This window comes from Dipteris shenzhenensis, chromosome 7 (assembly GCF_047967505.1).
Source record: "Dipteris shenzhenensis isolate YYH24624 ecotype China chromosome 7, Dip_SZ_1.0, whole genome shotgun sequence".
NCBI classification, from domain to species: Eukaryota; Viridiplantae; Streptophyta; class Polypodiopsida; order Gleicheniales; family Dipteridaceae; genus Dipteris; species Dipteris shenzhenensis.
In genome coordinates, this window is record NC_141602.1 from 16,895,643 (window position 1) to 16,921,890 (window position 26,248).

The window sequence follows — 26,248 nt, forward strand, 5'->3', positions numbered from 1 at the left end:
CTTTGATAGGGTCTCTTGATCACACCTGGCCAAGTTCCTAGATGTTGGTGTATTCCTAGACCTATGAGCTGGTCATGTAGCCATGCTAAGATATTAGCCTCTGAGTCATGTTGAGTCTTACGCCATGAGATTGCTTGGATCAACCTCTAAACATGCTCAAACTTTATCCTATGAGTTACTTGGGGTGCACAGATTAGTAGTCCGTCATTGTCATGTTCTGTTCTTGGTTCCATTCTAGCAGCCCCCCCCGTAGCCTCTCCGCCCCCGCCTCGCAGCCTCTCCACCCCCCCCCTCCCGTAGCCTCTCCGCCCCGCCTCTTCGCCCTGCTCCCCTCCCATAGCCTCTCCGCCCCCCCTCCCGTAGCCTCTCTGCCCCTTCTCCCGTAGCCCCTCTTTCTCCGCTCTCCCTCCCGTAGCCTCTTCGCCCCCCCTCCCATAGCCTCTCCGCCCCCCTCTCGTAGCCTCTCCGCTCCCTACTTCATAGCCTCTCTCTCTCCGCTCCCCCTCCCGTAGCCTCTCTGCCCCCCCCGGTAGCCTCTCCGCCCCCCTCTCGCAGCCTCTCCGCCCCCCCCTCGCGTAGCCTCTCTGCCCCCCCCCCCCCCCCCCCCCCTTCCCATAGTCTCTCCGCCCCTTCTCCCGTATCCTCTCCTAGCTGGGCTGAACCCCCAGCCCAACTAGGGGGTTAGCTCAGCCAGGGGGTAACAGGAGATATGACCAGCAAAGCATGGCCCAGCCTACCTTCCTCCTCTTCACATTCTCTCTAACCCCGAGTTGGGCTAAACCCCCAACCCAACCCGGGGGTTAGGTTAAGCCAGGGGGGTTCAGCATACAGTCAACTATGGATTGGCCTACCCTCTCCTCCAAGTCCCCCTCAACCCCCTCAACTCCTTCAATATCTATTAGGACTCGGTACTCTACAGTTGCAGCCATAACACCCTCTCCATACGCACGGAATTACCAACAAGAAGGCTCAAAACGGCCCATCCTCGGGCAATAGGATCAGATTTTTTATCTGCAGCAGGCAGTGAGAGAGCTACGATTGGAGCTGGCAGAAGTAAAGGCCCGACTTCACATCTTCGAAGGGCCTGGTAAGCAGGCAGTAATTGATAAGGCTGTAAAATCTTGTAAGGATTCCCCCCCTACCCCGCAGCTAGTCTCTACAGTCAAAGATCTTGTTCACACTGAAGTACAAACTGCTAGGAAGGAAGTGTTTGTGGAAGTTGACAACAAAGCAAGTAAGTCTGATATCCAAGCAGAGATTAAAGAACACGAAGCTAGATGTGATAATGCGCTGAAGATTAGAATAGGGGGGCTCCCAAAAGATTGGTACAAAGAGGAGGATACATATAGTGAAATATTGACAAAGATCAAATCAAGTTTGCCCAACATCGAATGGGTAAATGATGATGAGCAGGATGATGACGACTCCAAGCCAGCTTCTATTTTGCACTATAGAGGTCATGCAATCCTTACATTGAAGTCAAAAGATATGCGGATCAAGCTTCTTCGACAATCTTACAAGCTGAAGGGCACCAAAGTATGGATAGCAGAGGAGCTTACACAAAATCAACTCAAGATTAAGGCAACTGAATTAGCTAAAGTCAGGGCTGCCAGAAAGGATGGAAAATGGGCAGTTTACCGTGAAGGGGTACCACTAATCAGAGATTTTAAATCAAAACCAAAAGACTCTCAGTCTTAAACTGATGTATGGCTGTTTACTCTCCAAAATATCATGTAGGTACTCTAAATAATTGGGGTTGCTTTTTGCACTCCTTGGGAGCTGCCATGTGCCCTCCCTAAAGCAGATGTACTAGAGGGTTTCTTGCTGTCCCATAGACCTTTTGGTCTCCAGTGGACGTTAATAGACTTTCTTTCTTTCTTTCTTTTTCTTTCATGGGGGGCTGTTAGAAAATGAAGTCAAGTTGAGTGTGTTCTAGTGTGTTCTACTAGGAGTTCTAGTAGAGTCTTATGTGTGAGTACCATGTGTCATATTGGGAGATATCCCATATACACTTTGGTATTCTAGTGCGTGTCTATCCCATACATGATTGTACTTGTGTGTCACATCAACACACATCAAGGAGTCTACATCAAGCTTTATCAATGTGAGTCTTTCCATTTTGGTCTATTGCTCATTTCCATTTCCTTTCACTTTCATTTGTTTCCATTTGAGTATTATCTTCTCTCTCCCTAGTCTACCCTCTCTCTCACTCCCTTTCCCTCTCCACCATGTTCCTTCATGTGCTTTCTAAGTTAGGAATGTAATTTTTCTTCTTTTTAGGAAGTGGTACATGAGTGTAAGGGTTCCATTTAGTTTTTTATGTTTTAAATAAGAGAGAGAGAGAGAGAGAGAGAGAGAGAAAGAGATTTTATTCTTGTTTTTTTAAAAATTTTGTTTCCTGATTTGCTTGTTTACTTTTGCTTAGTCACCTTCTTCCTTTCTTCTTTATTTCTTGTTTTCTTTCTCTTTTGTTTATTTGACATATTTTAGTAAACACTGGGTTTTCCCAAGAGACTCCGCGGGTCTTTAGAAACCCAATATAGCTGATTATGCTTGGGCACTGATGACGACATAAGTGTTTCTTTGCTTGCTAAGTATGTCTTTCTTTTGCTTTTCAAAAAAGTTTTTGTTACCTCTTTTCTCTTCTCTTTCGTTTTCTCTTTTATTTTCTATGTAGATTTTTGGACTTTGGAACAACAAAGAATTTAAATTTGTATGATTGGACATATTCTAGTCTTACAAACATATATATATAATAGTTTCAATTTGGCCTCCTATTTCAAGATTGACGAATGGATCCACCTTCAACTAATCCTTCCTCCACCTCACAGCTGTGAGAACTTGTCTATTCTCAAAAGACAAGATGCAGTAGCTACAAAAAGATGTGGAACAAGAAATTTCTACTACACTCTTTGCTCACATTCATGGACCCCACCCTTCAAGAAGTCAAGCTGAGAATCAGATGCTCTCTACAAGAACTCTCCAATAACTTATCTGATGTCCAACTTTTGGATGGAGTATTCTTTCAAGTGGGCTTTGATTTGGCAAACATTGCAGCCCTACAAGCTAGCCCTCTAGCTCTATGTTCCAAGATGATGTTCTTATCTCCTTTTACATTGGGTTTTGACCCAATAGAAGGGAATAGGTAGACCACCTCTTTATTCTTTATATTTTAGGTCATCCACAGGTTTATCATCAGAGATTCTTGCAAACTAGTCCACGGAGTCTTCTCCACTCTTTGGGTGTCCTTCTTTGGGAAAGAGGCAGCCAAGTCTGGTGGAGTCCCTCATGTTAGATCATTGTTTCTGACCATAACATCCTTGATGATCACCTCATGCTTGAAAAACTAGATGGATCCCTTTTTATAGAGGATTGAGATTGCAAGTCATTAAGATTAGTGTTGTATTCTCAAACTCTTTCAAAATTTTGTAAAGGACCACACAAAGAAGAAATAGAGGCCCAAGGAGAAAAAAAGGAATGCTCCTCCCTCTTCTTGACAGGATCCTTCTCTGTCCCCTACTTGTCTTCGTTAGAGATAGAGAATACACTTTCTCTATCATCTCAGTAGGTTCTTCTACCTGATGGAGGATCTAGTTTAGCTGGTTCTCATCTAGCCAGATCTACAAACAATGCCACTAAAGTGGAGGTCACTTTTATGTCTTTGGTTATCCCCACTCTCCCCTCCCCGCTGCTACCACCGCACCCCCCTACCCTACCCTTCCCCTTTCAAGTGGGGATTTTGAAGACACCAATCCATTTATACTCATGCAAAGCAATGCTTTTAGTTCTTTGGCTAACTATGGAACTTTAGCCTTCCACTTTTGTTCAATCTCCAACTCATTTGGAGATTATTGACTCCCACTAGCATGAGACAATATGGTAATATCCTATCTCCTGTGGAATTTCCACTCCTCAATTATGCTAGGAGAGATTCAACGAGGGAAAATGCTGAAAAACAGTTCGGAGCTTGTTGGAGCATTCAGGGTCTTCCATATATGACAGCCCACAAGCAATAAGTTATGTCCAGGGGTTCACAGGGACCCATGGATATTTTTTTATCCAAGATCACACAATGAATAATATCAATCGCAAAAATTCGGGTAAGTTGCTCTCAGATCACACTTTTTGGTATACTACCCTTGGTTAAGGGAGGGATCTGCATTGCTATTTCAGCCACCATTTTCCCTCTCGTGATTGGTCATGGCATCATTATTCCATCCAGCGATCAATATGTTATTATATTGATAGATGGACTTGAGATCACTTCCTCAACATTTATGTTCTCAATAACAGAAGGAAAAGCATAATTTTCTAGAAGGGATTGCTCTCTTGGGTCCCTATTGCTGAATCTCTAATAATTAGAGGTAAGTTCAACAGAAAAAAGAGAGGGAAGGGCTACCTATAACTAAAAGAGAGGAAAGGGCAGGTGGCAATCTGTAGACAGAAGCTGTCTACAGATAAAAGAGAGAGAAGGGCAAGTGGCACAGAGAGAGAGAGAGAGAGAGAGAGAGAGAGAAGATGTATTACTGTTTGAGTGTGTTTTATTGTGTTCTATTATAAGTTCTAGTAGAATCTTATGTGTGAGTGCCACGTGTCATATTGACAGATATCCATATACACTTTGGTATTCTAGTGTGTGTCTATCCTATATATGATTGTACTTGTGTGTCACCTCGACACACATCAAGGAGTCTACATCAATCTTAATAATGTGAGTCTTTCCATTTTGGTCTATTGCTCATTTTCATTTCCTTGCACTTTCATTATGTTTCCATTTGAGTATTATCTTCTCTCTCCCTAGCCTAGCATCTCTCTCTCTCTCTCCCTCTCCCTCTCCCTCTCCACCATGCTCCTTCATGTGGTATCAGAGCCATCCTTCCTCCTCCCTTTCTTTCTTCCTTCATCCTTCCTTCTCCTAGTCCTTTCCCTTTTGCTCCTTGCTCTTCCAAGGGATTGAGGTGAGGGAGGCCAAGAAAGAGGAGCTACTCTCCCTCTTTTCCCTTGGAAGGCATTCCTTCTTTCTTCACTCTTAGCCTCTCCATGAGCTGCGGATTTTGCCGAACATTGGAGCTGATTCATGGAGTTGGAGCTGCTACGTGATTTGCTGCAGATTTTGTTGCGCCATCAGCCTCGAGTTTGCTGCAGATTTGTGCTTAGATTTGGACCAACTTGGTCACCATTCGTGTGGGCATTAGTGGAGATCTTCATAGAGGAAAAGACAGGTCGTTTTTTGCTCAAAAGCAACCCGATTGTTGTGGAGACATTTCTACTACTGGTCGCCCTTAAAAATGACCTCATTTGGAGCCCTCTTTTTAAGAAACAACCCACTTGAAGAGTGCTGTTGTTGCTGCTATTCACGCCTCAAGAATGCCATCATCTGCCCCGACTGCAACATGAGCTACTGTCTATGCTATTCCAGCTGGTCCGATGCCTTTTCCTGGCCATTTTCTGTCCCAACTGCAAGCTGAGCTGCTGCTACTACAGCCCATACTATTCTAGCCTTTGCTCCGAGCACGCACTTCAGCCCGTATTGCTACAACATTTGAAGCAAACATGGAGTCTTCCAACGCGAGAATTGTCATTGAAAAGTTTTCTGGTAAGAACTTTCCAACTTGGCAAACCAAGTTGAGGCTTCTGCTTATGAAGGACGGTGTGTGGAAGGTGGTTAGTGGCAAAGACAAGAAACCTGAATCTAATGAAAAGAAAATTCTAATGTGGGAAATGAAGGTGCATGGTGGAGAGGGAGACAGCGAGAGAGGGTAGGCTAGGGAGTACTCAAAGAGAGACATAATGAAATGGAAATGAAATAGCAAGAGCAATGAACAAAATGAAAGTACTCACATGTAGACCAAAGAGCTTGTAGGCTTGATGCTTGTTTGATTTGACACTAGACAAGTACAGCTCTTATATAGAGTGCACACACACATATGAACACCAATGCTTATGGGATAACTCCCAATGTGACACGTGGCATCCATAGGACACACTAGACTAGAACTCACACTAGAACACACCAAACTGACTCCATTTTCTAATACCCTCCCATCACTGGCCCAACCATCTCTCAAAACTATCATTGGCCCAACCATCTTCTGTCCATCCACAAGCAAAGTCCCTCCCACCAAGACTCAGGGATAGCTAGGTCAATCTCTCTCATCCTTTGCCCTATCCCTCGCAGATACGCTACGGCGCCAAGCCTCGCCTCTGCCTCCATGGGTAATCTTCTCCATCTGCCAAAGAACCTAGCAGGTCCACTATCCCATTGTGCCCAACCAATGTGAGTCCGTTGTCCGAGCATACGTCTCTCCTGATCTCGGATCTCTAGGTGCCAAACAAGGGGCTAACCCTCGAACTCCTCTCTGCATCTGGGCTGAGCTCGAATAAGGCCCCCTGCTAATCTCTGCCAGACCCTATGGAGGCTTCTCATCAAGGGGGAACCCTTCCCTGTAAGGGGAGCCTCTAAGAAGATCCATCTGTGTGAAAGCTGCCACTGCCCCCAGTGCGTGGAGTGTTCCTGAGAAGCCCTAGCTGCAAGAGGAGCTTCCAAGGCTCTGCACCTAATGTGAGGCCGCGAACAACCAACTTGCCCAAGAGGGCTCAGCTCTGCATCTCTGGATCGATGATACCCAAGCCTCCCAGTGCCTGCGGCATGATCACCGTCTGCCAAGGGACCCGGGTTCTAGTGTTCCTCGTGCCATCCGAACCTGCCCAAAGAAAGCTCTGAACCAACCGTCGGAGCTGCCCAATGCACCCTCTGTGAAAACACTAGCAAGAGGCGATATACTAGGCCATGGCAAGAAGGACATGGTTTGCCACTAAGGCACGACTTGCTAGGAAGAGTTTGGCCGAGCTCCAGTAGAGAAGCTTGCGCCGAACACTCTCAAGGACCGGGGTGATCTGATGTTTTGCTGTAATGTCAATACCAACCTAGCATCTGAGGCATCTCGCCATCTGGCCCCGCGGTATCCATCTAAAGCCAAAGTCGCTCCCCTACTCACAAATCTCCTGTGTCTCCTCAAAGCCTGTGAAGAAACCTATGGACTTTGTCCAATTGATTTGCGCACCCGAGGCCTCACAATAGATAGCTAGGGCTTCCTTGACTCTCTCCAAGCTTGTTGTGGTGCCCTCTACATACAAGGCTGTGTCATCTGCAAACTCAGAGTCCAGGAGCTCCTCCTCTTGCCTGATTGGGAGCCTCAACCCTATGAGGCTATCCATTTCGATCTCAAGTAGTAGCCCAAAGCCTCCGCCACAAACAAGAAGAGGAAAGGAGCGAGGGGGCAGCCCTGGCAGACCGAGCGAGAGAGAGGAAAGACCTCACCCGTGTGTCCTCCAATAAGCATACGGCTAGAGCTCCCCGCATAAAGCGCAGAAACTCCTTTGACCCATCTGTCTGAGAAACCCAATCTCCGCATAGTACCCTCCAAGAAGGACCACTCCACCCTTCGTAGGCCTTCTCGAAATCAAAGAACAGGATGGACAACGGCTATGACTCCTCCCTGGACCACAATCCATTGCCTCCTAGAACGTGAAGATGGTGTCCAAGATGCTGTGCTCCTGGACGAACCCAGGTTGTGTGTCGTGAATAATGTCGGTAAGATGGAGCCGTAATCGCAAACTAAAGACCATGGCGAGGATCTTGTGTGCCGTATCAAGCAAAGTGATCGATCTCCACTGCCGAATATCTGACCTATCTCCCCCTTTTGGGATTAGCCTCAGTGTAGTGCCCAGTCCCCAACGTAGAAGCGGTCTAGCCTCTCAAGCAGTCCATCATGTCTCCTCTATCTGAAAGAGTAGAGGAGGCTGCCAAGTATCCTGCTGAAATCTGGCTCTCGCCCCGGGTCTCTGCCACTGATCATGAAAATGAGCTGCTCTCAAGTGCTCCGCTCTGTTGCTGGCATCTCAGAGGAGACGGCGCCACCCTGCTTGTCCTCCCCAAACTCCAGTCCCCTCCAATGATCCAGCAATCTACATCCAGAAGACACTCTGAAAGCCTCCTCCAAAAGGCCAGACGGTGCTGTCTGCACGCCGGGGTATACACGTTCAGAATCCCAATCCTGGACTATCCCATCCTAAGTCCCATCCAAACTACCCGTCCTAGGATAAACTCGCCCTGATCATAGACCTCTGGATCCACAGTCTGTGAGACCAAGATGCAGATTACTTCGCTCCGTCCTACTGCAAGGGGGGACCACACCTTTGGAGACCTCTCCCTGGGAGGAGGTGGTGTCGCCGTCTGATGTTTGACGCTGAGAACATATGCTCCTGAATCGAAAGGATGTCCACTGTCCGCCCTACCACTGCCCTCTGCAACTCCTGCCGAAGAATCAAGTAGTATTGCGGTTGACTACGAGCACAGTCGTGGAGCCTGTGCACGTTCCAACTCATTATGGTCCAACTCATGAGGACGGGGGAGAAGAAAACAAGGCTTTCCTGTGAGTGGGTGCCTGTTCCAAAAAAATTGCCTTATGTGACTTTGCCGGGGGTTTGGAGGGCAAGTAGTCCGTGTCTATACGTCGGCGTACTAAGGTGGATATTGGCTCAATGCCAATCTTCCGTGCCCACTTCATCATGAAGGAGTCTTCCATCCCGAACAACTCGGCACACTTTTGGAGTGGCCAGTAGTATGCATGATCAACTTTTGCCTCAAGCGGCAATCTGATAACTCCTACCGCCAAACCACACATCGGCTTCTCTCGCATGAAGCCCAGCTGAAAATTCACCTCCACACTATGGACATGCCAAAGACCCAGTCCCTGTGGCCCCATCCACTCATCCATCCTCTGTGAAATTTGATCCCCCATAATAGCATCAAACACCACTGGGGACCACTTCTCCAACCTTGTGGATGCGAATTGGAATCTCCAAACTGGGTGTGTCTGGGAGCCCACTACGCTATTCGAACCTCTTTTTCGAGGTTGCAAGACCATAAGCATTACCTCCAAGGGTAGAGGGTAAGAGTCTGGAATCTCCAGATAATTCCAGGGTCCCAATCTCCAGAAGTACTGCGATAAGGGATGCCCAGGCTGGAGATTGGGAGCTGTTGACCGGGAGGAGGAGCCCCTTCCCTCTGGCTCCCTCCCCGACTGGACCGGATGTTGCAGTGAGGAAGTGGAAGGGGACGTTGTCTTACCCTTGCCTACTGGCAAGGGGGGTGGGAGGCTGAAGAACCTGTTGAGGAGGTGGAGAGGGGGGCGGAGGGGGAAGGGGGAGGGAGGGGGGCGGGTGGTGAGGGTGACCATAGCAGGAGGGGCGAAGGGGGGGGGAGGGGGTGGGGGAAATCCTGGAGGGAGGGGGGAGTGGAGAGGGAGCAAGATCTGGAGGGAGAGGGGGGCGGGGGGGAGTAGGGGCAACCACAGGCCCCCCCTATCGATCAGGCTCGCTGGGGTCTAGACTCGTTCCTCCTTAGCTGTTGCCGGGCTAATGTCCGCAAGCTACCGCAGCTTCCGCCATCGCAATGTCAAGAGCTTCTGGGGCTCGTTGTTGATGCAAGGGTGAGTGTGGACGCTGAACCTCCATCACGAGAGGATCCTCTAGCTGGGCCGTGGCCCCTTCTGCTGCTGGGGGAGGTGGATCTCTACGTAAGGGCTCCTGCTGCTGCTCCTCCTCAGGTGCCTCTCGAAAAGCCATGTCTCTCTCTCTGCGTCTAGCCCTCTGCATGCCACGCTTGCGGGGCATGTTTCCTTTTTTTCGTTTTCTTTTTAACTTGGGTCCACCAGTCCCCTTTTGAGGCGTTCACCCAGGGGGTCTGAGACTGCTGTTGCTCCTGTCTGGGGGGGTGCTGGGCTTTGACCTGCTGACTCTGTCTACTCTGTGGGGGTGGGGGGGGAGGGGCTCGGCCTTGGGCCGCGGTAGGGGCAATCTCTAGCTAGGTGATCCATCTGTCTGCAACAATGAAGACACTAGCCTGGTAACCCAGAAATCTCCATTTGCATTTTGGAAAGGCCTTGTGTTGCCTTGGAAGGCCTCGTGTTGCCTTTTGGGGAATTTTTGCAACTGGTACATCTTGAGACAGCAGAGCTTTTGCAGCGAAAAGCTTTGAAGCTTGAGCAGCATTTTGCCTTTTGATTTTTTGAGGCTGCTCTTCTCTCGTTTGCCTTGCACCATGACTAGTAGAAAGGATGATTTGTTTGGGATGCTTGGGGTTGAGGACAAGCTTGATGGCACAGATTACCCCATGTGGGCATACATGATGGGGCATGTTTTGGTTGCCAAGAATTTGTGAAACATTGTTTCAGGCGCAGATAATGCTACTTCTGGTGCTACAGCCATTGCCTCTGGTACTACATGTGTTGCTTCAGGCTCATCTGGTGATGAGTCTAATGCTACTACTGGAGCAACTGCATCTTCTAGCATAGGTACTTTGCCTCCTACACAGGAGCGTATTCAGTGGGATGGTCGTGATACCAAAGCACATGCCTTGATTGCTCTTTCAGTTAAAAGGGTCATTATCCCTCATATCCGGTCTTGCAAGACAACAAAGCAAGTGTGGGATCAGCTTGCCACCTTATATCAGGGGTGAAATGAGGCACAGATAAGAAGAAGAAGAAGAGATGAAACTATTGCAGGAAACCTGGGCATGACATTTCTAAATGCAAGAAGAGAATTGCATCTGAGAAGAAGAAGAAAGAGTTTGGCCTTGCAGTATCTGGTTCTCCTAGTCTAGATGATAATCATGAGTCAACTAACTTTGCACAAGACCATCATTGGGCTTTTGTTGTTATATGTCAGTATAATCCTGATGTTCATGATGCTTGCATGATAGTTTCTTATATATTTGATGCTTGGTTCTTTGCTAGTGGTGCTAGCAAGCACATTACTTCCTGCAGGAAGTTATTGTGGGTTTATAAAATTAAACAGAAAGCTGATGGTTTAGTGGACCGTTACAAAACCCATCTTGTTGCTAAGGGCAGCAAGGCATTGACTTTGAGGAGACTTTTGCCCCCACTTCCAAGATCACTACTATTCGCATTGTTATTGCCTTTGCTGCCCACTTTCATTGGGAGGTACATCAGCTTGATATCAAGGCAACTTTTCTTCATGGGCATTTGCATGAAGAGGTCTATGTTTCCCAACCTCCTGGCTTTGAGGTTGCAGGTTTTGAAAGTAAGGTATGCCGATTAAAGAAAGCTCTATATGGATTGAAGGTGGCTTGGGCTCTCAACCACCAGTCTGATCCTGGGGACCCCTTCATCTGCTACCACTGAAGCGACCGAATCTGGCGGAGACTCGAGCACGGTGCCAAATGCCCGACCAATGGAGGGGAGGATGGCTCAATACTCCTTTGGGAGCCCTAGGAAGCGGAGCGTAACCAAAAAACGGGGAACATGGTAAGTTGAGTCCATGTCCTCCATTGTAAAGCCATGGTACCAAGGAAAGAGATACACCAGATGCGGGCCAAGGAGGATGGGACTTTGCTCAACGAGTGTCGAGGCAGTGTCGGGGAAGCTCAACTAGATGAGGAATATGCCTCTTCCATAGATGGTGACCTCCTGAATGTGGTCACCCTCTAGTGCCAAGCTCGCTTGGATCCACTCTCGCACCTATCTCCTTGTAGGAGTGAGGCCCACAATTATGCCCACGATCGCCTTGTCCTGAAGGGACTGAACTTCCTGCTGTACCTATTACTTATGCAGTGCCCAATGCCCAACGTAGAAACGGTCTTGTCTCTCAAGCAGTCCATCATGTCTTCTCTGTTCGAAAGAGAAGAGGAGGCTGCTAGGTATCCTGCTAAAACCTGGCTCTCGCCACGGGTCTCTGCCACCACTGATAATGAAAATGAACTGCTCCCAGGTATTGCGCTCTGCTGCTGGCATCTCAGAGAAGTAGGCGCCGCCTTGCTTGTCTTCCCCAAACTCCAGGTTGTTCAAGTCCCCTCCAACAATCTAGATGTCTACATCCGGAAGACACTCTGACAGCATCCTCCAAAAGGCCGGGAGGTGCTGTCTGCACGTTGGGGCATACACATGATATAGGTGAAAAGTTTAATGGCACATTGTATAGGCAGTTGGTTGGCATTTTGATCTACTTATGCTCCACACGGCCAGACATGTGTATGCCATAGGGCTGCTTAGCCAGCTCATGCATTGTCCCACAATCACGCATTGGAATGCAGCGAAGAGGGTTCTCAGATATGTGCAGGATACACTTTCCTATGGGCTTCATTATGCTTTAGATGGTGACATTTCTGTGAGTGGCTTCCCCGACTCAGATTGGTCAGGGGACATCGATGATCGCAGGTCCACTTTTGGCTATTGCTTCTCGTTGGGCTCAGCGTGCATCTCATGGATCAATAAGAATCAAGACCGCGTGTCTCTCTCCTCTAGTAAAGAAGAACACAAAGCTGCGAATTCAGCCACTTTGGAGGAAGCTTTTGCATGACTTACATCATACGCAGGTCTTAGAATATGAAGCCAAGTACATCATGCGCAAGTGTTAGAATATGAAGCCAAGTTAAGTCAGTTTGGTGTGTTCTAGTGTGAGTTCTAGTCTAGTATGTCCTATGGATGCCACGTGTCACATTGGGAGCTATCCCATATGCATAGGTGTTCATATGTGCGTGTGTGCTCTATATAAGAGTTGTACTTGTCTAGTGTCAAATTAATCAAGTATCAAGCTACAAGCTCTTTGGTCTACATGTGAGTACTTTCATTTTGGTTCATTGCTCTAGTCATTTCATTTCCATTTCATTATGTCTCTCTTTGAGTATCACTTCCTCTCTCCCTAGCCTACCCTCTCTCTCTCTCCCTCTCCACCATGTGCCTTCATGTGGTACCAAAGCCTCCCTTCCTACCTTCTTCTTGCTCTATCTAGAGGATGAGAGAAGCCCGTAGATGGAAGCTCCCCTCTCCTCTAAGGTAGAGCCTCCCTTCCCTTAGCCTCGCAATTGCTCCTGGTCCTCGTTTGTGAGTTCAGCTCACTCCCGCATCAGTTCGTGGTCCTCCCTCAACATTGGCGGACATTCCTCATTAGTCGGTCGCCAGAAACTTGTTTTGGAGCAGTCCAGCGGCTGTTTTTTGACCTTTTGAGATCCGATTTCGATGTTTTTTGACATTTTGGCATTGCCCAAACATAAACGACCCTATCCCGCACCATTTCGAGGAGGAGAAAAAATTCAAATTTTTTGTCCATATGCCCATACGGACCCCTGCAGGTGGATGCGCGATTGTGCCAGGAGTCCGTACAACTTGTCAGAAGGCGATTACGAGCAGTTTTAGGCTATTTTTTGGCATCTTTTGCTCAGATTTGGACTCCTGTGACCTCCAGCAGTGATTTTGGTTTCCCAAGCTTACCCACAAGTCTTTTCGACTATACTAACACTCCGGTACATTGACTTGAGGCTTCCGACAGCAGGAAATACTCTTTTCACACCTCGTCATCTCCGACATTGTGGCATTGCATGTTTGACTGTCCCAAACAGTTAAATATCATTTCTCTGATCTCGGTACACTTCGGTGACCGCCTCGATTGCTGCGCCATCTGATGCCATCTACTGTTGCTGCTCCTACCCTCGAAATCCATGCCAAAACTTGCTCGTGATTCCACCATAGATTGCCTCTCTTACCACATCACAATTTCATCTGCTCCCACGTCCCTTTTTGCTACCTTGGTCCACAAATCTTTTGCCTTGTAGCCATCTATCTCCCTAACGCTTAAGTTCTCCATTCCCATGTTAACCCACTTGTTATTGACTGGTGCCAACATCTGGTATCGGTCAGCCATGGTCTCCCAACCCAAAGGGTATAGCTGCCAAATGATTTCTCCATATCCAATCTACTTAAAATCTTCCAACTATTGAAATAGGTTGTGTCCTAAACCAACCTAGTGAACGCAACCTTTACACAATTACTGAAAGGGGACGCCTAAAAATGGTGTACTCCATTGAAGAACATGATTATCAAACACGTCATTTTCACCACTCTTGAGCCTAGCTCATAAATCAAAGGACGTATTCAGAAGGAACTCTCTCCAAACCAAGATCTCTTTTGAGTATTATCTTCATGAACAATACAAGCATAGTCAGGACTACAATCCAAAAGCACTGTAGAGTTATTTTTGAGAATTTTGAAAAGAAATACTCAAACCAATTAGAAGGGTGCGTAACCAATATGGTTCTTTCACATCACAAGATCTTCACTTTCTGAAAGTGCATAGGTTGTATTCGGCCTCAAGTCTATGTTAAGCGGAGACGATGACAGCGATGAACTTTCTCTTTAAATCACATTGGAGGAAGTAGACAAAATATGGTACGAAACAAGGAAAAAGATGGCCTCTTACAAGACACAAATCAATCCAATGACGATTTATGACTTCACTAGAGAATGTCTCTCTGAAACAATAGGAAAAGGTGGCCTGTTACAAAAGAGAAATCAATACAATGATGATTTATGGGTGATAGGATTCCTTCAGTAGAGAATGTCTCCTTATGAGGGGAGAATAATGCCAATTAAGAATGGGGGATGGGAGAGAACATACAAAGAGAGAGAGAAATTTGTAAGTTCCATTGTCAGAAAATATAGAAAATGAATCCTGGGATTCTGGGCCAATTAGTACATCCATAAGAAGTATAGGATGAGGAATTTATTATTTGCAATCCTACACCACCTCTATGGATAGCCAGGGAGACTGTAGAAAACAACTGGAGCATTAAGGTAAGGTCTTGGTAGAGCACAAGCGTTAAGAATAGTGGTCATGAACATAAAGAAGAGATTGTGGGATCTTGACAGCTATTTGTAGAGTTGAAACTCAATCACTTTTTGTCCCAAGACATCCATTTGGGCCTCCTCTGGCCATTTATTGCATCAACTATTTTGTATCACCTATTGAGTCCAATGGGCATTATTAACATTCCCATAACATCATACCATTCCATTCTCTCTCTCTCTCTCTCTCTCTCTCTCTCTCTCTCTCTCTCTCTCATGATGATGATGTTGATGATAGTGATGCTATAGGCTCTCTCTCTCTCTCTCTCTCTCTCATGATGATGATGTTGATGATAGTGATGCTATAGGTGACTACTATTTTGATATGACTATGTTGGATATAGTTTTTGCTTTTACAGCTGGGTTGTATCAGGTTTCTCACAATCTCATATATCCATCGAGTCTTCCGAAGACTTTAATAAACTTTCTTTCTTTCTTTCTTTCTTTCTCTCTCTTGTGTGTCTTTTTATTCTCCACCCTCTCAATGATCTTTTGGATCCACCTCTAATGTCATTGGAATGCTCAACTCCTCTCTTATTGTTGGTATCTCTTTTCTTGCTTTTCTCTTGGATACATCTTGGTAGAGACAACATCCCTCTCTTCATGGTATCCACGGTTTCCACAACCACCATGGTTTCCATTGTCAGCATGATTCCCTGGTATCACCATAATCAAGGTGCTAGGAGGACAGCCTCTTCTAGCATTGATGCTATCTCACGCACCAAATGACTCCAGGGTACCAAATCCTAGCATCACAAGAAAGCTATGCATATTTCAACACACATTATACATATAGAAAGCAAGCCCTCATGTAAAGAGGGTTTAAAACTTTTTTTGGGATGATTACACATTTGTGTAAAGTGTGTGTATGTTGGGGCTTTCCTGACTTTAGGAAAACTGTTCAGGAAGCTTAGGCTCATTACTAGGGAAAACATTGGGAGATCTCAAAGAGAAAACACCCTCTAAGAGAGCACAATGCTTTTCTTTGGATGTCGCCTTGTTTGAAGGGTTGGAATTTTGTGCATACTGAACTTATGGTTCAGAGTGTTGAAATTGTCAAAGTACTGAAATAGCAAGAGAATGGATGTCGCAAGACATTTGAAGATCTTTATGATATCCATATCCAAGAACTTATGATAGCACTAGAGGAGGTGGAGATATGGAATGTAATACGGTAGACTATAGAATAGGATAGTTTGTTATAGTCTTTCTTTGCCTCCTCAACAGATGAGGCAAGCTTAACAAAGTAGGCTGGAAGGCAAGGAATAGTTATTGCTGGATGGGGACCCTGCATTTTAGGTCTCGTCATGGGTATAATGCTTGCCCCACATGATAGAGTACTCAAGTGTGTTTTATGCTATAGGTAACTGCAATCGAAGTGCATTATATCTATAATTTGTTAAGCTTGCTATAGTGTAAAATTGACAATTCTAGAACCATCTCCTCTATATCATTAGGAAAAAAGGAAGCTTGTTTTAGGGCCTTTTAGGGTTTAGAAAAATAGGCTCTCGACCAATCAGTAGAGGGCCAACGTAACGTTGGAAAAATACCAAAAAGCACGTAAAAAGATAAAAGAAGTCATATTGAAAATTTCTCTTTTATTAGGTTTGACGTATGTGATCTTCAAAATGTTTTTTTGTGAAGAATTTAATGGTTCTAACATCGTCGGCACATCCGGAACGGCCTTAAACCCCCCAATCGACCCTGGAGGCCAACTGGCCAAATTGCATTCTATTGCAAATCTTCCGCTCTGGGCATTTTTGCCCTTTTCTGAGCCTCTAGGCATTGGTTTTTGGATTGGCCAACTGCCAAATCGCATTCCATTACAAATCTTTCGTTCTGGGCGTTTTTGCCCTTTTTCAGGTCTCCAAGCGTCGGTTTTCGATGTCTCCAGGGTCGATTTGGGGACTGGCCAACTGGCAAATCGCATTCTGTTACAAATCTTTCGTTCCGTGCATTTTTTCCCTTTTTCAGGCCTTCGCGCATCTGTTTTGGGTGTCTCCAGGGTCGATTCGGGAGTTTTGGCCCGTTGCAAAAGCGCCGACGATGTCAGAATCATCAAATTCTACACAGAAAATAGAGGATCTTATATACACATTCAATGTGAAGCCTGGGTACTAGAGTGGCTTTTTTACAGTAAATATGTGTCTTTTATGGCATTTTTTAGATTTCGGGTGTAACAAAAATAGGTAAATAGCAAATTTCTTAGAGGGCCCCGAAATTGAGTTCCTTCTTTCCTAATGTGATTTGTAGCCCCTATTCAGGGTTGATTTGAAGCCCCTCTCACCAAAAGACAATAAATTAGTAGCCAACTTCGTCTTTGCAAATGAACCAAATTTCCATCAGAAAAAAACGCCCTTACCGTGGCTCAAGTGAGGGAAGTAATTAATTGGGTGAATTTTAGGTAGATTAAAATGGTTAAATAAAAGCTCTTAGAAATAGTATCATGAACTCTCAAAGGAATTTATCAGCAAATAGTATCATGAACTCTCAGAGGAACTTATCGGCAAATATGCTCATATCTAGTTCTTGAATATACTAACATTAATTTGGTAGATTGCGGTGCAAAAACTTTTCAGACTTTCCAAACAGACTGCCATAAAACAATGTCATCTCCATCTTGGACCTGAAAGTGCTAATAAATGCTTTACCTAGTAGTTGTAGGCCCTCTACCCGTTTCTCCTCTATCAGGCAGTGGAAGCAAAATTTGGTTGCCTATCACTTTCATTTGAAGCATAAAATCAAAAGGGATCTTTTCAATAGTTTTTCGCTAGTTGACTCCAAGCAATTTCAACTCTTTTCTTTTTCTTGTTATACTACTGCTACATGACATTTCAAATCACCCATTATAAAATTATGTTGGAAAGCATGGATTTATCATTTTCAGTTTAAGAATCAAAATCAAAGAACGAAGCTTAAACTAAATAGGATTGAAATTTCTCATAATTGAAACAACCCAAACCATGATGAAGTTGTGTTGGTTCATCGATGTGGGCTAGCTCTTCAGAATTGAAATGTAAAGATCTCTTTTTTAATTTCAGTGAAAGGCAGCAAAAGCAAAAAGCTGTCAGAAGGTTTTCTGGTTGAGGTGAGAACCTCATATTTGCTAACACAAATGTAGAGTGAAACATGATCACTAAAACTACATTTGGTAGCAGTAATGTGTGTTTTAAATAGGCAAGTAGCACATATGGAGCATGTATACCATTCATATCTGTCAGATTTGGTAAAATGGTCAACGTATCCTCAGGCACACATATGGAGCATGTGTACCATTCATATCTGTCAGTGGTCAACATAATAGCCTAATGATATTTCTTGGCTTCTCTGTTTTGTCCTATCCAAGCGCAACGGGCCCTAGCTAGTCGGATCCAACTTCTCGGCCCTGAAGGTGCAAGTGTGCACCTCTTTCCACATATGTAAGTGCACTTGCGAACATGTGTGCACAAGTACCTACGTGGTGTAGTGGTAACACATCAGGCTCACAGGCGCAAGATGCAGCGTTCGATCACAAACGTGCAATCTTTCTGAATTGATGTGCATTGTGCAATGCACTTTCGGGCCATGTTTCTGGGAGGGAACTTTGGCTCTTAAGGAAAAAAACAAGATGAATTTCATTCATGTGGCTTGCCCGAAATGGTGCGCGAAAAAGTGGGCGAATTGAAAGCAGAGAGAGAGAGAGAGAGAGAGAGAGAGAGGGGGGGGGGGGGAGAAAAAGATGGAGGGTTTCAAGGGGTAAAAATAGGAAGATGAGGATTTTAAGGGATACACGTAGCAAGTGCAACTTAGCCCAATCACAAAACAGGGTGAATGACATAATCATTCAAAAGGCCTGCCAAAAAGAGAGATGAGAATGGATAGAGAAACTTCAAACGACAACAATGGGATAGAACCTATGAGAAAATAGACAAAAATCCAAGCTTGTACCTGTGAAACACGACTGTAACGATCTTCAACTGATGGGGAAGCAAGAAGCTACTGCAGCTCACATTCAAGATGAGCTACATACAGCTCTTGGCAACAAAATCATTTTGTCATTTCAAGGCTCCCCACTCACAAATAGATCTTGTTCACCAATCGGACGCCTCTCATGCTAGCTTACAAAACAGGAGAGGGTGCAGTGCGTAAAGCAAGAAGAATCCTTCATACTGAGAGCATCATAAGGTATTTCATTAGGATGAGAATGGCTATGATTAGTGAGAACAATTGCACCGCAGATAGGTTGCAGGGCTATTTGCGAGTGATGGCTTTTTGTCAGTTCCAAAGACCTCACGGGATCGAATTTCGAACAGGAAGGAGAAGGCGAGCCACGGAATGAAGCTCAAGAATGGGTCAAGGCACACAGAGGCCCAGCTTGAGAGGCTACCTCTTGCAGAGATGCAATAGGAGGGAATCGATAATGAAGAGAACGATCGGCCTCCTACATAGACTCGGGAAAGTTTATTGAGACTTGTTTCGACCCCGAGCAAGAAGCGAGATACTCATGTCATTGCGATTGCTACAGAGACTGCCTCGCACAAAAAGGAGCAATCCGATCAAAAGAACCTTGAGCACACCTGTCCCAATACAAAAACGAAAGACGGGGCACTATTTTGCATTCAAAGCTGCATTCATCTTTTTGCAGGAGAAGGTGCGAAGATTGGCGCACAATCCAAATGCTAAGGGCCAATTGAAAAATGCACCAAGGACCACCGAAGGACAAGTGTACCAATACAAATTTAATAAATAAACGAGTAAATTTTTCGTCTGTGGGAAATCCCTTTTTGTCTTTAGAGTCCAACGTTCACTAATGGAGGGAAGGCCAAATAAGTTTTTGTAAAAGCCTGAATTTTCTCTTTTGGAAACACGCGTCCGGAGGCCAACAAGAAGCGTAGAAATATTAACTCATCGCGCACGGTATTGATAGGCAGTTGCCGGCACGTCCTGTGCCCGACCCCTATTGAAAACTCACACTGCAAGATTATACGTGCTCTGGGTTACCGTTTTGTCACAACGACTTGAAGTTACAATTTTGTCACAACGACTTGAAGTTACAATTTTGTCACAACGACTTGAAGTTACAATTTTGTCAGTTTAATCAACAGTCAGAATAAATTCTCCACAAGCCGTTCTGCAACGTAGCAAATTTGCCTTCGGTCGGGGAGGGTAGTCTCTCCTTTCATGTTTCTAGCACACTGTGACTTTTCTCGCAGTGACAATTCTTTTGTTTTGAGTGTATGAGACGTGATGTACTCACCCGAACGAGCTCGTCACCCTCAGCCTTTGTATTGTTTGGGAAACCGCCAGACGCGTTGATCATTTGCCCGAAAAGTATGAAAAAGGCAGGCCGGATCAGTCCCATGCCTATCGCTCCCATTGAACCTGCTGTCATGAGTAGCCAATCTGTTGCATCTGCAGCGCTGAAAAGCTTCCACAGAGAAACGGGCTCTATGATAACAGCTTCTTCCTTGTTTTCCGTTTTTTTCTCAAAAGTTCCAATGTCCTCAGAAAGTAGCTCAGAAAACTGTGCGCTTTCGACGGAAAAGTCGTCATTTTCTATTTTGGATGGTTCCTGTGTTGTCATGGCTTCTGATAGCAAGCAAGTCTGAGGAGTCACAGGTGGGTTGCAAGAGAACTGAGGAAAGTACTTCTTGCGAGCAGCGGTTTTATCAAATTAGACTTCGATAGGATGTAGGTGCCTGCGTGAGTAGTGAACGGCCAAGCGGCCGACGATTCTATGCCGCCTTGAAATTGACAAGATGATGTTGCGTAACGAATTGAACAAGAGATGAAACAGCTGATTTGAGAGGTGGCAATCATCGTAATGAACGAAAGTAATGTGGGCGATTAGAGACAAACAACGTATTACGTGCTTTGAAAACATTCAAACGTCATCATTACCAATTCAAGTCAACGTATTAACGTATTGGAATCCATGCAAACATCATTACAACCTAAAGTCAACTTCTGGCCTTCAGATCCAAATTATCCATCTTCTTTTGCACAGGATGCCGTCCTTGAACTACCATCATGATGTGCATTGTGGCTCATCGTTATATGTGCACGTGATCAGGAAAGCTCACCCATCTCCAGCTGCCGGACCTCATCGCTCGTAATAGGGTGCACATCAAGAACGTTTGACACCCGCCTACAAGTTTTTTGTCAAATTGTTTTTTATGATACCCCTCTGTAAATATAGCTTTTGTAACATCATTTAGAAAATATTTGTGTTGAATGCACACGACAATCTTACATGAGGGCCCTCCAAATTGCAAGGCCCGAGGGAGATGATTCCAAGAAATAAAAACCATGGCGAGCGATGGGATAGCCACAAGCTTTTTTTTTTGGGGGGAGGGGGGGGAGTTTTTGAGAGTCGGACAAAGATAAGGGATTCACAAAATAGGTCTTTATTATGCCTCAGTATATTCTCATTTCACCCTCTGCTAATGAAAATTATATCTTCAGTTCAAAGCCCTTGTACACATTTGCTTTGTGTACTAAGAGTCAACTTATTTTGGCTCTATTGAAACCTTTTTATATGTAGATTGAGAAATCATCTACAAGTCCCATAAGTTGCAACATTGGACCGTTATTCCATAATTGTCATTTAGCATTTGGCAATGTAGTGGGAAATTCAACGGGAACTAGTTGTATTCTATTCTTGTTTCATGCCAAATGCATATGTTCATGTCAAAGCCATACTTAAATATGTGCATTGGGAATTGCACAAATTAGCTCAACTTTGTTTCCATCTCATTGATTTTGACATCATATCCATATATTTATTAAATCAATACTCATATTATAGCCTTGAATATATGCATTGCAATTGTAAACATGTAGATCAGGAATGTTAATAGTCTGATTCCATCTCTTCATAAGATTTCATGTAATTTTCTATATTGTTCTTCATCCTAAGTAACCCCTTTGGAAACATATTTTTTGCCTTCTCTTCTCCATTGGCATTTTTGTTACCACTCTCATGGCATCAATTGTAGCTATTAGCATGTTTAGGGTTTAGGGATGATGTTTCGCTTGACTATCGCTTGATTAACCGTGGTGGTTACTGCTTCTGTCACCAATTGCTTACTATTGGTCAATTTTAAATAAACTTGGTTTAGTGAGGGGCGATTTCTAATAGTTGACTTGTTAAGATTGTCAGATTTAGCTCATTAAGTTTCTCCCATGTTGCATTTAATTTATTTTTTTCTAATGCGATACCTTTAATTTTATTATTTTTGTTTGGGTCATAGCTCTTTGTCTCACTGCATTTTAGCTATTCTCTTAGTTCCACCAAGGGCTCTTTCTATTTCAATTCCTTAGTTCTTTCAGCGGCCAACTTATTTTCTTATTGCATAAACTCATAGTGCCATCTTTTTTCTTTACCAGTAAAACTGGTGCGATGACCATGGTGAATTACTAGGTCTTGCTCCTTTCGCTCCTCCAAGCTCATCAGATTCTTTGACCCACCATGTGACCTTGTGCCACATTCGTTTTTTTAATGTGTGTGAATATACTAGACATGTAGTTGGTGCCTCTTTGTTATTCTCACATCCTCTCTCCATGCTCTCTACACCATATCTAGTTGCGTCTTCCATGACATGCCATCCTTCTAGTGGCCTTCCTTCTTGTAAAAGAAAGATGTAGTGTTGAAAATTATTTGGTCTATCTGTTTGGTATGTCTTCCACCATCCCTCTCTACTTGGTTGAACTTTGTAGACCTCTTACTTTTGTTGAACCATTATTGTTTGATTGTGTGTATTGAATGATTGTATATGTTGTAGTACCAGCCCTATATGCCCATCAATGTTGCACTTTGTGCACCATACTTCTTTTTTCAAAGCTCCTCTTCAACTGAGTCCTTCAAAGATATTCTTATTCCACTATAATTTTATCTTAGAGCTCCTCTTGTGCATCTTGAATGATTGTGTATGTTATAGTACTATCTCAATTTGCATTTGTGATGCCCATCAACTTTGCAATCATGCACCGTACTTCTTCTTTTATTCAAAGGTAATCTCGCTTTCATAATCTTTTGAGGCTCTTACCTATCCATGTTTTTGAATTTCTTCTTCATGATTAACTCTTCTTCTTCTTCTTCCTCATCTTCGCTATCCATGAAGACTAAATTTTGCTTTCTTCTGCACTAAATGATGATTCTGTTCTTAATTGTAATTTGCCTTGTGTTAATTTTCACAACAAGACAAAGCACCTATAGATGCACACATAGATGCATTTCCATAAGTTAACAAAAAACTTACAGGCGCGTCTATTTGCACGTTTATTGGCACGTCTACAGGCCTGCATCTAAAGGTGCATCTATTATATAACAGACAGACGCGCCTATAGACGCACAAATAGATGGTCTGCTAGAACAGAGAGAGTTTATAAACACGTCTATAAACACACAAATAGACGCCCTCTTGAACAGAGAGATGCGTACATAGACGCATTTATAGAGGCTTTGATAGGTCTATGCTCTACAGAATCTTTTTTGTTAATAAAAGCAAAATTTTATGTGCTTGAACAGAATGCTGTGTATGTTGTGTATGCTATGTAGTTACAAGAATCCCATTTTCACATTGTGCAATTCAATTCTTACAACCAACCACATTTTAATTAGCAGTCTTGCAAGCACGTCTATAGCCGACGATTACAATTCCGAATAAAACATTACAACTCCAAAACGTTTAGTTCACAAGGCATTAATTGATAGAATGTTGCATAAGAAAATTGAAAGCCAAAAAAATAAAAAGAGTGTATATTAATTCATAGCTTAAAAAGTGCTTGTATGTACATATAGCACGAAGCCAAGCCACGTCCTTTGGCTTCAAGTATAAAAAAAAAGAGGAGTGTATATACAAGAGAGGCACGAAGCCAAGCTAGTGGCTTTAAGTACAAAAAAGAGTAGCTAGCACTACTTCTACGTCTAATCTAAGTTCTCCACGTCCTCGCTCCCTTCTTCGCCCCCTTCTATGCCTCCTTCTTCCTCATCTTCCTCTGTAGGGCCCTGTAAACGAGGGACAACATGTATCAATGTATGAAAAATCAAATCTTTACTTACAATATTGACATTATTTAATTACTTTCAAATACCTGGGGGGCGCTCCAGTAGCTCGGATATACCGCTCCTGAGTAATCAATCCATCATCATAGAAGTGCCTCCATGTATCTCCTCTGCGATGGTGGCGGTGGTAGGCTGTCTCGACAAGAGTAGGGTATCTGCCCACGATATCAAGCTGTAAGATGACACAATTTGCAGAGGGGTTAGTACAAAGAAACAACCTCCTAATAAACTACATAAACAATATAATTTGAGATCGATACTTACAAATTGGGCCTCCCATGATTCAACACCTCCTGCTCCAAAATGCACACTTCCATATTGCTCCATTTGGAACCTTCGTACCTCCACGTGCTGCAGACTGGGGTCCGGCCTTCGTTGCCTTCATTGCTTTCTTCCACTCACGCTTATGAGCGGTGTGGAGTGGGTCCCTTGGTGGTTGACCTCCCTCGAGCCTGGCAATCTTTGCTAGTGCGTGCCTCTTTGCGTGCCTCTTAAGCGAAGATCTTTTATTGCTAAGTATCGTAACAATCTTTGACTTGGCCTATTTATCTGTGAACTGAACATTGGGGGGATTGGGATACCTAGATCGAATAGCAGCGAGGGTCTCATCAGCCAACCTTTTTGGATGGCCTTTATAGTGAATAAAGCAATCTCTGTAGTTGTTAGCAATTACAGAGCGCATGAAGGCCATGATGTCCTTCCCCCGTGCATCCATCAAGATGCCTCCTATCTGAGTGATGTCATAGTAGATTGTACCATCACCCTCTGGCATGTCTACATCATCAAATCATCCCCGTCCCCACCACTACCCCTCCCAAAGCACTGTGCCATGCATCCCCCACCGCTCTCCCTGCTACTACACTTGCTACTGTGTCGTGTTGAGCTAGTATGTTGGCCACTCGTAGTTGGAGAAGCAACTCTCAACTGCACGAGACTACGCTGACCACTCATAGTTAGAGAACCGAGTCTCAACTCCACGGGAGTATGCCGATAACTCTGCGAGGCAAAAGGGCCTCCTGACGGCATGGGGAAAGGGACTCAACTCTGTAGTCGGCTGGCTGTCTCGACTCCACTGGGGTAATCTCAGTAAAGGGCCCTCTTTTGTACACACCACGGATCTCGTGTGCCATACCCTTAGTATCTAAGAGCACTTCCAAAGGATATTCATGTGGATTGGCTACTTGACGAAATGGAGAGAGCAGAGAGAGACGAGGGGATGCATATCACAATGGAAGAATGGGAGTATGCTAGGGGATGCATGAGCAAGGTCGATATATAGAATGTTATGCATAAGTTAGGAGCTTTCAATAATTTAGATTGCTTTATTTAATTGATTTTGTCTTGGTGTATTATACTATGTTCAATGCTATATGGTGTGAGGGCAAGCATTTTCGAACACAACGGATTGATGATAAGATAAACACACAAGATTATCGTGTCATTGCTAGCTTTGAGGGAGCCAATGGAGCCATGGATGATTATTGTGGCATAATCCAAGATATTATTAAGCTTGATTTTTGACGCTTCTTTGTGTATATTTTAGATGTAAAGTGGTTTAAGGACGTGGTGGAAAGAGGCGCTAATGCAACAATCAAATGCCATGCAAGTGGCTTTGTAACTATTGACTCCATAAAGTTTTGGCAAAGTAAGAAGGACACACTAGTACTACCGCAACAATGTGAACAGGAATTGTACACACATATAAAAATACTCACTTTTAAATATTTAATACCTTCGATGTAAGGAAAATAACATGCCAATTGTATTTGTGTTTGAATTAGGTTGTCTATCAACCAATGGTGGATAATAATAGATGGTGGCATGTCATACCTATTACGCCACGTTCCAAAGTGATGTATAGTACATTTACTAATATGGAGCGTATGGAGGATGATCATGGCCATGGAGGTGATGATGACCATGATATGAGAGAGGAGGATGATCATGAGAAAGGAGATACAGATATTGAGGCCATTACCCATGAGGACGAGCCTACCGTTGGTGATGCTGATTTCGATGAGCACATGAGTAGCACAAGTAGTAGTGGGTTAAATATATTTGTAGATCTCAACACTGGTTTGGATTTTGAAGTAGATAGTTTGGCAAGGGTTGATCTCATTGAGGATGAGATTGAACTATAGCCCATCATTGATATTGGCAAAACTATTTTACATATTGTCTCATTCTCCTCACCTCGCTTAATTTTTGTATATGTGGCATGGGTTTGCAAAAAAGCATTGATATTTTTGTTAAAATTATGTGCTTTCGTAATCATGGGAAATGTTTGGAAAGCATTGATGTACACTTATCAGGTTGCCGCAAAATCTCACTTTTTGTATTCTCTGTTTTGCATCTAATTAACGGTGCAGATGCATTGGTAGACGTGCCAATAAACATGCTAATAGATGCGCTATTAGACACACTATTAGACCCGCTAATAGATGTGCTAATAGACATGCTATTAGACACACTATTAGACGCGCTTGTAATTTCTCTATCC

The 26,248-nt window shown here is 44.2% G+C and overlaps 1 protein-coding gene across 1 annotated transcript in view; it reads right to left on the reverse strand.

The window, feature by feature from the left end:
* LOC147900014 (ABC transporter B family member 19-like) overlaps window positions 1–20,265 on the reverse strand; it is a 159,723-nt gene extending 139,458 nt beyond the window's left edge. The window contains exon 1 of the mRNA XM_087376561.1: window positions 19,939–20,265. Within this exon, the coding sequence (XP_087232687.1) occupies window positions 19,939–20,265 (327 nt within the window). The remainder of the gene's footprint in view (window positions 1–19,938) is intronic.
* Between the last annotated feature and the right edge of the window lie 5,983 nt (window positions 20,266–26,248).